Genomic DNA, 12,115 nt, shown 5'->3' with positions numbered 1-12,115 from the left:
CGGTACTGAGCGGGCGTCGGCGGCGCGCGGGGCCGGGGCAGCGCCGAGGGAACGGAGCGGTTGACAGCGCGTGTGTGTGTGTGCCCGCCCGCTGCAGGACCGGAGCGGCCGGACGCGCACCGCGAGCCCGCGGCGGGGCGGAAAGGCAGCGGCAGTGCTTCGAGGTCACCGATAAATGCCGGAGAGCGCCTCGGAAGGAGCCGCGAGGGATTCGTCCCGGCGCCGCTAAAGCTCTCCCGTATCCTCCGATGTCCTTTGAAGTAACGGGCGGCGACGGCGGCGAGCGCCCGGAGCCGCGGTGCGGCCCCGCTGAGATGTCCGCGCCTCTGCTGGACTTCGGCCCCAAGCGGCCCAGCATCTTCGAGCGGGTCCCGGCGCTGCCCCGGGCTCAGGAGCTGCGGTGCGGCCGCGGCGCCAAGGACTGCGTGCAGCAGCAGCGGCTGCAGAGCGGGAGGGGTGAGTGAGCAGCGCGCGGCACCGCGAGCACCGCCAGCACCGCCACACGGCCCGGCCGCGCCCCGCTCCTGCTCGGCGGCCTCGCCGCGGTTGCTTGGATTTGTAGTTTGCGTTGCAAGGAGGTGTTGCGAGCGCCGGGTTCTGGCGGAGGATCCTCAGAGCGCGGATTCCCAGTGCCCGCCCGGCACGGCAGGCGCTGCTGCTTGGCGATGCGCGGCGCTGCTCCGCGCGTGGGAAAGCGGCGCTGGGAGAAGTTAGGAATTGCCCGCTAAAGGCTTCTGACCTTTAGAGCCGGCTCCTGTTCGTTGAGCTCGAATTTGTTAATCGAGATTTACTTTTAAAGGAAGCCCTCTGAGGAGTGGCTGAGGGTTAGGAGGAAATTCAGGCATTCCTTCACGCTACGAAGCTGCTTACAGAGACATATGTGCGCCTAACGTTATTAACACTGAGGCGGTGTTTTCTGTGGCGTTGAGGTAATTCTTGTTTTTGTCCTCCTGTCCCACTCTTCTTTTCAGAGGTGTCCGTGCTGTTACCTGCCGGGTTAAGGCAGTTGTCACCAGCATTTTTTCAGTGGAACCTTTTATTTCCATTCCCCTGAAAGCTGCAGCAGGCTGTGCACCCCGGGATGAGTGCAGTCTCCTTTGTGAGCTTGTTATCGGGGGTGATGGAACCCCGAATTGTGTTAACGAGCACCTCGGTCTGCACCAGCCCTGTCCTGCAGGCTGTGGGATTTGTGTTTGCTCATCTCCACTGAATACAGAGCGGAGCAGCAGGTTATAAATCACCTTTTCCTTATTTTGTTTGTTTGTTCGCACTGCAATTCTCCCTTTTTCATTTAAAAAAAAAAAAAAAAAGGTTTGTTACTGTTTGGCAAGGATGAAATGGGGGACTGTTCCACAGAACAGGGTTTGGCGGAAGAGATATGGAAGGAAGGAGGATTTGCAGTGTGAAGGGGCAGCTCAAAGCTCTGGTGCTGCTGTGCTGCTGCCACCAGTAGAAAGAAGTCAGGAGATGTGCAGGATCCTTTGGGTGCCAGAAGTAAGGCTGTGGCTGCTTACCCATTGCCTGGCTGAGCTGCCCTCCCCAGACGGACTGTGGAATCATTTTGGTGCTTTGTTTATTTGTTTGTTTTCTTCTGAGCTACTGACTCCTCTTTTTGTTCTTCTTGTGGCTCCTGCACGTAGAGGGGGGATGAAAAAAAATATAATTTCCACTCACTCGGAACCTCAGTGGGACTGATGGAGGCGGGCACTGGGAGAACGATGCAAATTTGTCTTTCCTGTCTGATCAATTCCCCCTTTTTTGTCCCTGGGGAAAAAAGAAAAAAAAAAAACCCTTATGTTTTGTTGCTGGTTTTTCTTTAATTCATCTTCTGTCCAGGGTGTTACCTTGTGGTTGCCTTGGCATATGGGTGACTTGACTCATGGGAGTAAGTAGGAGGTATCCGTGAACAGGATTGGGCTCACTTACTGAGCGTGACGATGTGATGGATAACGTTGGATTTTTCCAAAGACGACTGCGCTGTTTGTTTGGCCTTTTTTTTTTCCTCTCCTTCTCAGAAGATATTTTAAGGGGAAGCTATAAAGTTTTAGGCTAAATGCTGATCCCAAATGTGTGGGCTGTGCAGCTCCTTCTGAGCTGTACTGTATGAGCAAGTGCCTTTGTATCACTTGGGCATTTTGTAGCTCTCGCACCGAACGCTGAGAGCTGCTGGCCCCTGCTCAGCACCCCGTGCTTCTGAGCCAAGTGTGCAGCAGTCAGTGCCACCCAATAGCTGAACTCACTCAGTTACTCACCGTGATCTAACTGTAAAGTCAGAGCTGTGTGTATCCAAAGGGAACTGTGCTGCCGACAGAAGGGCCGCTCATCTTCCAAGGAGTGCTGTGAGCTGTCTCCTGCCACCAGAGAAAATAAAGAGGAAGAGCGAGGATAGCTGTATGTGGATGTCGTATAACAAGATACTGCTGAGGAGTGAGAACGAGGGAAGTATTTGAATTTATCCCAGAAAAGGTTCTGAGGAGGAAGCTGATGACAGCTTGATTTCAGACCATCACACTGCATCTCCTGCTCTCCAGCCCCAGTACCGCGTGCCCACTAATTCCTCCTGCAGTCTGGGTTAGATTACAGCGTGTGCCTCCTGCTTTTCCTTTATCCACAGCTGAAGGCTGCAAGCAGGGAAAGGACCCTCTTTTTGTGGGAGCAAAAGCCATTCTTATAGTTGCCTATAATTATTTTTTTCCTAAACGTGTCTTTAATATTTTTTTTCTTTCATTTTCAAAAAGAAATGAATTGAAATGGTACGCTGCCATATGAATAACGTGAGCAGCTTTGAAGTAATCACAGTGGGGAAAAAGCATCCTGCTGTTGTAGTGTCTCTTTAGTGTGAACTCCACTGCTTCGCACAGTTTAGGACAGAGCCTGCAAAGCGCTTCTGTGCCTGTGCAAGTCCTCTTCCACGAGCAGCCGGAGAAGAACTTGAGGGAATGGTGTTGTGGATTCCTTCTGGGAATCAGATCTTTTGGTTCTGAGCTTTGTAGGATTGAGCTGTTGTTTGATTACCACAGATATCGGTGGTTTGGAACTGTGCTTCGTATTTTGTTCTGTTTGGGAGCTGTTTATTTTAAACACCAGTTTTCACCCGGCCTCCCCCTTCTGGTGTGATTGGCTGTGATGCACACCGGGCTCTTCTTGGTCCTCCATCCCTGTGTGTTATGAGGCAGAGCGTTTGCACCCAGGCAGTGCATCTCAGAGGAGTTTGTGGTCTGCTCAGCCCCAAGTGATTGTACCAGAAGGTATGAAGTGTATTTTATAGTGTTGTTTTTTTTTTCCCGTGGTTCTGGTGTTGTTTTGTTGAATCTGGGACATTACCGTTCTGAAAGTAACAAAGAACAAAGCAATTATTGTCAATAGGAAAGAAACTTTTTGCAAAGAACTTTTGGTGACAAAGGAGCAATCTATAAAGATGTCAGATCTCTCATTTTCTTTTAATGACATTGATTATGGTTGTTACCAGGAAACACTTCTCCTTTTCATTCTTTTCCAGCTTCGTTCCGTGTATCCAATTCATGACTCAGTAGAAATGACGAGATTTACCCTGTTAGTTGTGCCACTGGGAAATGAGCCAAATGGCCCAGGCCTTTGCAGTAATCACTTCAGATATTAACTTTCAGCAGGCAAAACAATAAGCTGTTCGAATTGCAGTAGCTCGATGTTTCCTTGTTGGGAGTATTCATTATTCAGGCAAGGAGAAAGCTTTCTTTTCTTTTTTAAGCGCAGTTGCTTTTGGCAAGCGTACAGCCAGTGTGTTTGAAATGTATTAATTCTGTTCTGCTTTTGAAAAGGTAAGTTGAAATTTGTCATTTCAACCTCCTGTGACCGTTCCCCTGGTTAGCAGGACAGTCCTCGCCTCCGCAGCAGCTCAGGCTGTTTGGGTCTTAAGCAGAAGCACGTGTTTGGGGTCTGGGAGTTAGGAGGTGCGCTGCCTGCTCCTCAGCCCGATGCTGCTTGTGTTCCTTCTTGTCTGTGTTCACCTGGGTTATCCCACTGAAGCAAATGGGGCTGCCTGGTGCCCTTGGAGGCTGGGCTAATGGGAGCTGGGGAGCGGGCTGACCAGTGTGAGGATCTCTAAACTTCCCATGTTTTACACAGAGCTGTAGCAATACGGTTTTTTTCTTTTTGCTGCAGTTCACTTAAAAGCCTGCTTGTTGTGTTATGCCTTCGAATTCTCCTCTACAGAAGTGAATGTTGAGGTTTATTCGGATTGAGCTTGCAGTTGCACATTTCCTTTTTAATTTAATACATGAAGTGTGGTCTTTTCTTAATTCCCCTGTTTTGCAGGGTGAGAAAGGACAGGAAGTCAGGTTGGAGAATGCATGCATAAAGTCATTTGGGATAACTCATGTCTGTCCCCTCCTCTGTTAAAATGGCCAAAACGCTTCTCATGTTGAATGGGAAAATAACTTCTGGTCACTCACTGCTGGTGGAAGTTCTTCCAGTGATTTGTGTTACAAAATCAGGCACTGAATTGAAAGTGACCCTTTCATGGATTTCAATGAAGAGGGATTTAGCTGTACCTGGTAATTAAAATCTTTGCCATCTGGGGATTGCTAGTGAATATTTACTGAACACAAACCAGATGATCTAACGATAGACTTGTCATATAAAGCCATTCGGTGCTTGGAAAGAGGAAGACAGTAATTGTTGTATCTATCTTAGTATTACATGGAATTAGCAAATAATGCCAGATTACAGGAAATGAGTCCAGTCTGTGGAAGAGATTTTGTAACTTCTGGAGTTTTTCTTGAAACAGAAGTAAATAAGAGATTAGTTGGGTTTAAAGTGCTGTATGAACTCATGGAATGAAAACGCTGTTATTACATACTCTGCTCAAAGGGATAAGAAGAAAAAGATCTTTTCCTTCTTCTATAGTAAGAAAAAGCTTTAAGCCTCAGTCTTGCAAATACTTACATGTGTGCGTTGCGTTGTTCCTGTCAGTAATTTCATCAGCTGCAGATGCTGGGAACTCTGAGCGTTCTGAATAACGCACTCAGTGCTATCTGAATGATTCGTGGTGTGCTGGAGCTCATCCCTGAAAGCACGTGAGCTGTCGAAGTGCGCGCTGAAGGCTTTCAGTGGATTTGAAGGTACGTTCTGGAGGCGCTGGGAGATCCTGTGCAGTAAAGCTGCTAAATGTAAAGTGAGCGCCTTCTGGGAGATGGCACTTCCTTATGGCAACAAAGTTGTATTTCACTGAGTTCAGTGCGCAGAGATGCTCAGTACGTTGAGGAGGAGGGACAGCGTTACACGAGATGATTCAAATCACCAGGAGTCTGACCACGAGCTTCAGCTGGGTCAGGGCTTCAACCCTAATATTACAGAAGTCCTTTATCCTGTGTATGGGGTAAAGCTTGTAGAACAAATAACTAGCTTGTATTAAATCCATCTGTAAGCCACAAAGGAGAATAACGTGTGGACTGTGTACAGAGAGAGATTGGGATTTACTGGGACTATAATTTTCTTTATTGCCCTTTTTCCAGCCGTGCAAACCTCTGCTGTGCAGTGATTTTAGAGCGGTTGGAGACCTTGGTGGCAGGGTAGCTGGGGAGGGAATATAGATGTAAACTGCTTCATTTTGTACTGCAGGTTTCTGTCATTGTGTGTCAACGGGTTTGAACAAGGCGTGCAATCTAATAATTATTTCAAAGTGCTTGAGAACTGCTTTTAATAGAGAGTGTTGTTTTTCTTTGCTTTTTTTTTTTCTTCTCAGCCACCACACGTTGTTTCCCAGCACACTGATGCAACTCAAAGAATACAGGGTTCCAAAGCAAGGGCAGTGCTTGCTGTGGTACGGCGTAATCCGGCCCTGCAAATGTGCAAACAATAGCAAAAGTACGTGTTTCTGAATATGGCACAGCTGTTATCTCCTCCCGAGAGCAAGGAGCGTTACAGTGACATAGACAGAACGACCAGTTAAAACCACTCACGCTGTTTTATTGCGTTTAAATGGGGCATGTAAAAAAGCAAGGGCCAGTTCTTCCATTCAGATAAGTATCAGTTCAGGCCACCGCTGTACTGCCTTTCTGTGCAGGCTTCGAAGAATAGAGGCAAAGAATTCCCTTTGCCTTCCCCTCCTCTTGCCCTGCTGGCACTGCGCTGTGGGATCTCGGTCGGAACCTGAAGCTTTCTGTTCTCAGACCTGTGCTTTGCTGCTAACCTGGAACAAGGGCTATTTATTTATTTATTTTTTTTTTTGTAATTACGCTCATTAGTTTTGATGTATTAAATGATTGCTAGTAATTAAAACTTTTTGTAGAGAGTGGACTGCTTGGAAAATAGAAGAAACGTTTCCAGAGCTGCAGTAGAAATAGGTGCGAATTGTGAAGTTGTGTGTTTTAGGTTATTTTAAGGTTTTGCTCATTTAGGATTTACAAGGGTGACCTCAGTCAAATCATCCCTCTCCTTCCCCCAGCTTCTCTTTTCTCAAACCAGTTGCATTAGTTCTGACTTTTCCACCATTATGGCTGAATGTAGACGTGAGTATTTTGCACGGTGGGTTGGTAAGAAGCACTGTAATTGAATCTACCTGATCACATTTATTCTAGGGGTTAAACAAATACAAAGCATCTTGAACTGCATGTAATTCTGGCATTTACGTGTGCGATAAGAGGAGGGCTTTGTGAGTGCTGTAGAGTTGTCAGTCTTTTAGAATGAGAGGAAAGCAAATACATTCTTATGTGGGTTTTGTGTTTTTTGTGTTGTTTTTTTTTCTTCTTCATATTTTGCCAGAAGGAAAAATGACACGAAGGCGACATCACCAAATACTGTAAAACTAACTTTTTCATACAGATCCCCATTGTTGTTTTAAGTGCTTAAGGGGCTGCCTGTTTGGTTTATTTTGGAACTTGCTGAACTATATGAAGTGTTTCTCCAGGGGCCTGGTATTTTAATACCTTGTAGAAGGTTGTATAACAGTAGATGATGTATTTTGCCTGCCTTCCTATGCTGTAAATAAATTACATGTGCTGGCTTGGGAGAGAGTATCTGAGGTGTAAATCAAAGACTAATATAAGAGGGAAAAAGAATTAAGTGATGTTTTGTGATTTGATTAGTTTTATTTCTAAGATACAAGAACGATATTACCTTAGCATGAGGAGCTTTCTGAGAAGAGGTGGGGGCTCTAGGATTATTTAAAATAAGTGCTCTGATTCATTGCTTTCTCACAGTGTGCTGTGCTTAAGTCACTTGAATGCTCAAGTCAACAATCCTCTGGGCAAAGAAAGATAATATAATTTTAAGCATATTGTAAAATTGAAATTTGATAGCTTCCAGTCTATAATCCTATCTAAGACTTGGTTGTAATAAAAGGAAAATACAGATGCTTGTGTCGGGTTTGGAGCGTAGTCTTTTGTGAGTTTAAAGAATCGTAAATGTGCTTCAAACAAGCAACAAAGTATTTTATTAAGATGAATGTTTTGCTAAAGACTACGTGCTTAATGCAATCCCCATTCCTTCATAATAAGTTTAAATATTAATTCTTTGGAATGCTAGATGCCTAAAGCTAGGCAGAAATGCTGTGCAGTTTCAGATATCTAGGAGTGGGCTTGTGAAACAGGATATTTAACTGGGAGAGATGAGTAGCACATTGCAGTTATTAGGGCAGAACAACAACACAAGAGGATGGCTTAAAAAAAGTTATGTTTTCTGCTCGTGAGGCTTAAGTACCTTAGACTTGTTTGTTTGAAATACAAGAGTAGATTTGCTACGTATGTAGGCTCTAGATTGCCTTTTTTGTTATTATTTTGCTTAAGTTCTTCTTACTCGACTGCCCTTCTTCGAAGCAGCTGGCTTTGATTTAACCTGAATCCTTCACTGAGAGCAAATGATCAGTCTCTTACGACGACTGCATGTTGTGCTCTTTGCTGGAGCATCTCCGTAGTGGTGATTGCCTAAGAGGGAAAACGTAAGAGGCATGGGAAAGCATTTGAGGAAAGCAGCAGTTTGCGTTCAGAAGAACTCATTTCACCCCAAAACGGATCTCTTGACTTCTTGTTCCTTATGTAAGTCCTGTCTACCTCCCAGCTCCCATCTGTGCTGGGCAGAGAAGGGAGAATTAAAGTGAAAACAGATAGAAAAAGGCGATTTCTGTCTTATTCCCCACTATTTTCCAGAAAGGATTTAGCGTGAAGTTTCATAACTCCTGCTTTGCTCTGCTGCTTCTGCTGCAATTGCAGTGAGCTGTGGCACTGACGTTGGGAGGAGGTGAGAACTGAATGTTTTTGAAAATCCATGCTCTTTTCAGGCACGGAAGAGAAAGTCCAAGTGCTAAATCTGCTCCCAGAGGGGGAAGTGCAAGCAGGAGCAGCCCAGTAGCTCAGATGCCAAGGTCAGGCAGTCAGCACAGTACGTTCATATTTAATTCTCCTTCCTGTTCAGGACCTCATATAGATCTAAAGTTGGTGTGATCTGCTCTCTTTCATGAAGCAGGAAAAGAACTGGTGAAGGCAGAGAGAGAACAAAGATTGTGCCAGCAGCTGACATGGCCAAGAATGTAAATGTTTGGGATGGGGAGAGTTAGGCTGCTTGGACTCTTCTCTAAATTGTGTCATTTACTTGTATTGTTTTGGGGCAAGTTGGTTTATTATTCAGGACATTTCTTCATCAAGAATGTAATGGAATACAGAGTGGAGAAATACAAGCTAGTTCTGGCTCCAGAAATGGTACAGTTGTTTCGGCACAGCAGCAGGGTCAGCTTAATTGCCTGTGCTGGGTGTCAGACTTTGTTGGTTCACCTGCAGCGGTCAGGTGATGTGGCTGTGCTCCATTTCAGATCTGGTCTGGTGTTCTCTGCTGTGCTGCAGTACGTGGTTGTATCAGCCTGGGGTGGCATTTACTTGAGCATGACTGCGCGTCCTTTACGTGGTGTGCATGTGGGCCAGATCTCTTCTTGCTGCCTGCAGCATGTGCTGCTTGCCCTTATTGGTAAGTCTGCTTCGGTTTGAGGAGTGAAACATGTGGAATGCCTGCTTGTTATCTTTGGGAGAGTAAGGTTTTTAACTGAACGTTTCAGTAGGGCTTCTTGCTGCTTGGCATCTGCTTTATGCCGCCAGTTGCAGGAGAGCTACTAAAGAGCAAATTCTTCCATTTATTTTAGTACCTGAAATGCTAAGGTGAAGGAAAGGAGGTTACATCCGCACCTATGTTAAGGAATCTATGTTACAAATAAGCTGTTGGGAGGAAAATCTTCCCCCTGGTCTGCTGGAAGAAGAGACCTTTGGGTTGTATGCCAGAAGAGGAGAAAATTCTGGCAGTGGTTGAGGAGGCAGGGAGCGCGTATGGGCCTTGATGTGCAGGAAGCTGCTACAGGGAGCTCATCCCTCCAGCTGAACAGGCTTTGTGCACAGCTATCACAGACTGTCTCTCAGGACTTGAAAAGGCAATGCTACATAATTCTTCTTTTCTCGATCTCTGATTGCTGTAATGTTCAGTTTCCTTAAGGTCCTCGGAGCTGGTTTACATTCAGCTGAAGCTGAGTTGGCCTGATTCTGCTAGCCTTAGACCTGAAACAACACCATTTTAATCCAAGAGCAGATAAAAAGGGGGGAGCCGTGGGGAGGGCTAAGGCACAAGATTTGTCTTTTAGGCATGGACTCAGTACACTTGGCAAAAGAAAAAATATCTCAGGTTTTTAATTTGAGGAGTTTTACTTGTTTTGTTTTATTTTTCCTTTTGCCAACTCATCACAGATTGGCTTGTATTCTTTTTCTTTGAGTTCTTGAGCTCTTCGCTAAGGTTTGTTGACTTGTATTTTCACAGGAGTAAAGCTGCAGGCTGTGTGTGCATAGTTCTTTTTGTCGAAACAAGGATGCTGCATTTCAGTATCTCTGAATGAGTACGCAGGAAATTTAAGAGATGTTTACCCTGAGAGCCCACTTGCTCTTTCTCCACCCTCGAAAACTTACTCATTCTCCTGGCCTCCTGACCTCTGTCTTTGACTTTGTGCAGGTTTTCTGATGGCTTATTTTATATCTGTATAAAGGGACGTAACTTATTTGAATGCTGGGCTAAACACGTGGAAATATGGCAACTGATGTAAATAGCTTTTGGTCTGCTGAACGTGTAAATATTCAAAATCAGTGAGGGTGATTTGGCTAGCTTTTACTGGAAGTATTCGTATGAGATCCCCTCTCTCTTTCTGCATCCTGTCAGAAGCTGTTAGGCAGAAATTACTGGCAGGAATCCTCAGACCGCTTTGTCAAAGTTCGTTTTTATGCCTGTTTGCTTATAAGTTTGCCACTTCCACAAATTCTTGTACAAGTGTGTATATTTTGCTACATTAGTCATAGAAAGCAGATATGAAGGGGGCCAAAAGCTAGAAAGTGAGAGCAGACCATTGGAATGTCTAATCATGAATTGTGTTTTGAGACCTAATGCATGATGGCCTTGGCTACAAATGCAGCTTATTTGGCAAGTTTGGGTTAAAACCCTAGCATTTTGCAGAGGCTTGATGCTTCAGCGGTGTCTAGGTTAACTTTCTTAAAATGGGACTAACCTGCTTTCGGGAAGTTTTCTTGCCAAGAGTCAGTGTTAATGTGAACAATAGTGTCTTTATTAGCTGCTGCAGAAGTTGCTGGGAGACATGAAAATTAAGAATGGTAAACACTAGAGGTGATAAAGATGCTTTATGCATGGGATGGATGTTGCAGCAGCAGGCAGTCACTCTGAAGTGGCAGGAAGACAGTTTCAGTGCCTAGAGATAATATGTGAGTTGAGAGGAAACTGTGAAAAATAGTCTCATCTTGTAACCAACTGGAATTTAGGCAAAAAGAAATTATTGTACTGACTGCCACTAGAGAAAGCTATCCAAGGCTTGGATATGGATTCGAGCGTGAAGGCTCTTGACTATAGAATTTGCTGAGCAACCCAGATTTAAAATACAAGCTAGATGTTAATTCTAAGGACCATCTAAACTTGGAGTCCACTGATTTATAGGTCAGGGTTCTGCTTGGTGTGCATGGTGATCACGCCAGCCTTGTTCTGCTGCTATGGAAGACAATGTTGTTACTGTATTCTTTCCAAACCTGAGTGTGGCAGAAGGTTTTCCACACTGGTACTAAATGCTTTGTGAAATGCACGTGGGATTCAGTGCCTTCTGTCTCTTCAGTGTTGGTTTATTCTTCCACAGGGCTGGACGCTAAGAAAAATGTTAGCTATGAGTCTGTTCACCTCTTGACGTGTGTTGCTGAGCAGACCACAAGATGTTTGTAACTGGAAATTTTAAAGACAGGCTGAATGGAAATCCTACCATGGGATGTAAGTCTGGGTGCCCTGCTGTCCTTCCTGTGACATTCATTCCTGCTCTGAAGAGTATGGGCACAGTAAAGAGTTACAAGGGAGCTGGAGGCTGCTGTTCTCTCTGACTTAGTGAACAGAGTTCAGACCTTCCCTTACTGGTGTTTCTGGATGTTTGTTTATCATGAAAAGGCAGAGAAGGCATGCAGTGAAAAATAGGCTAAGTGAAGGACTCTGTAAGAGCAGATGGGAGAGCCAGTGGTGGGACAGCTGGGCATGGAAAAGGATTGATTTTTATGTGCAGAGCAGTTGTGAAATGTTCTGTGGCATTTTGGGGACATGCCATTGCTAACTAACACACGATTGCCTGTTGGGAATAGAAAATGCCAGCCATTGTTCTGTAGAAGGAAATAGCCTTATTGATACTGAATTAGGCTCAGATTGAATTATTATTATTCATTCGTAGTACATCCTGTCTTCCAAATATAAAAACGAACTCTCCATACTGAAGTCCTCCAGCACTTTTAGTTGCTGGTCAGATCTACAGGCTCATGTCCAGGTGGAGTTTGGGCTGTTTTGAACTGAATTGTGACAGAAACCTACGTTAACAAGGTAGCCTTTCTGCTGCTTAAAAGAATCCTTCTCATCAGGCTTGTTCCTGTGCTATAGTGAGGCTGGCAGAGGCAAATGTGGTGATGGCTTAGACTTAAGCTTATGGGAGACGTCTTGAATTGTCACATGCCATGCTGATAGAAAAGAAATAGCTCACAGAAAATAATATGTGCTCTGTTGAATCCTTTAAGAAGTGAATGATATGTAGAAATTGAGATGCATATGAAACAACTATCAGTGACAGTATTTTGTACACAAC

The 12,115-nt window shown here is 45.0% G+C and overlaps 1 protein-coding gene across 1 annotated transcript in view; it reads left to right on the top strand.

Moving 5' to 3' along the window:
• Positions 1–248: 248 nt before the first annotated feature.
• GLIS1 (GLIS family zinc finger 1) overlaps positions 249–12,115 on the top strand; it is a 176,217-nt gene continuing 164,350 nt past the window's right edge. Inside the window, exon 1 of the mRNA XM_042874148.1 lies at positions 249–456. Coding sequence (XP_042730082.1) covers positions 249–456 — 208 coding nt within the window. The remainder of the gene's footprint in view (positions 457–12,115) is intronic.

The sequence above is a fragment of the Lagopus leucura genome, unplaced genomic scaffold (genome assembly GCF_019238085.1).
Source record: "Lagopus leucura isolate 7727_CA_CO unplaced genomic scaffold, USGS_WTPT01 Super-Scaffold_100009, whole genome shotgun sequence".
Taxonomy (NCBI): domain Eukaryota; kingdom Metazoa; phylum Chordata; class Aves; order Galliformes; family Phasianidae; genus Lagopus; species Lagopus leucura.
The sequence above is the reverse complement of the archived record's forward strand: the minus strand, read 5'-3'. Positions and strand labels throughout refer to the sequence as shown.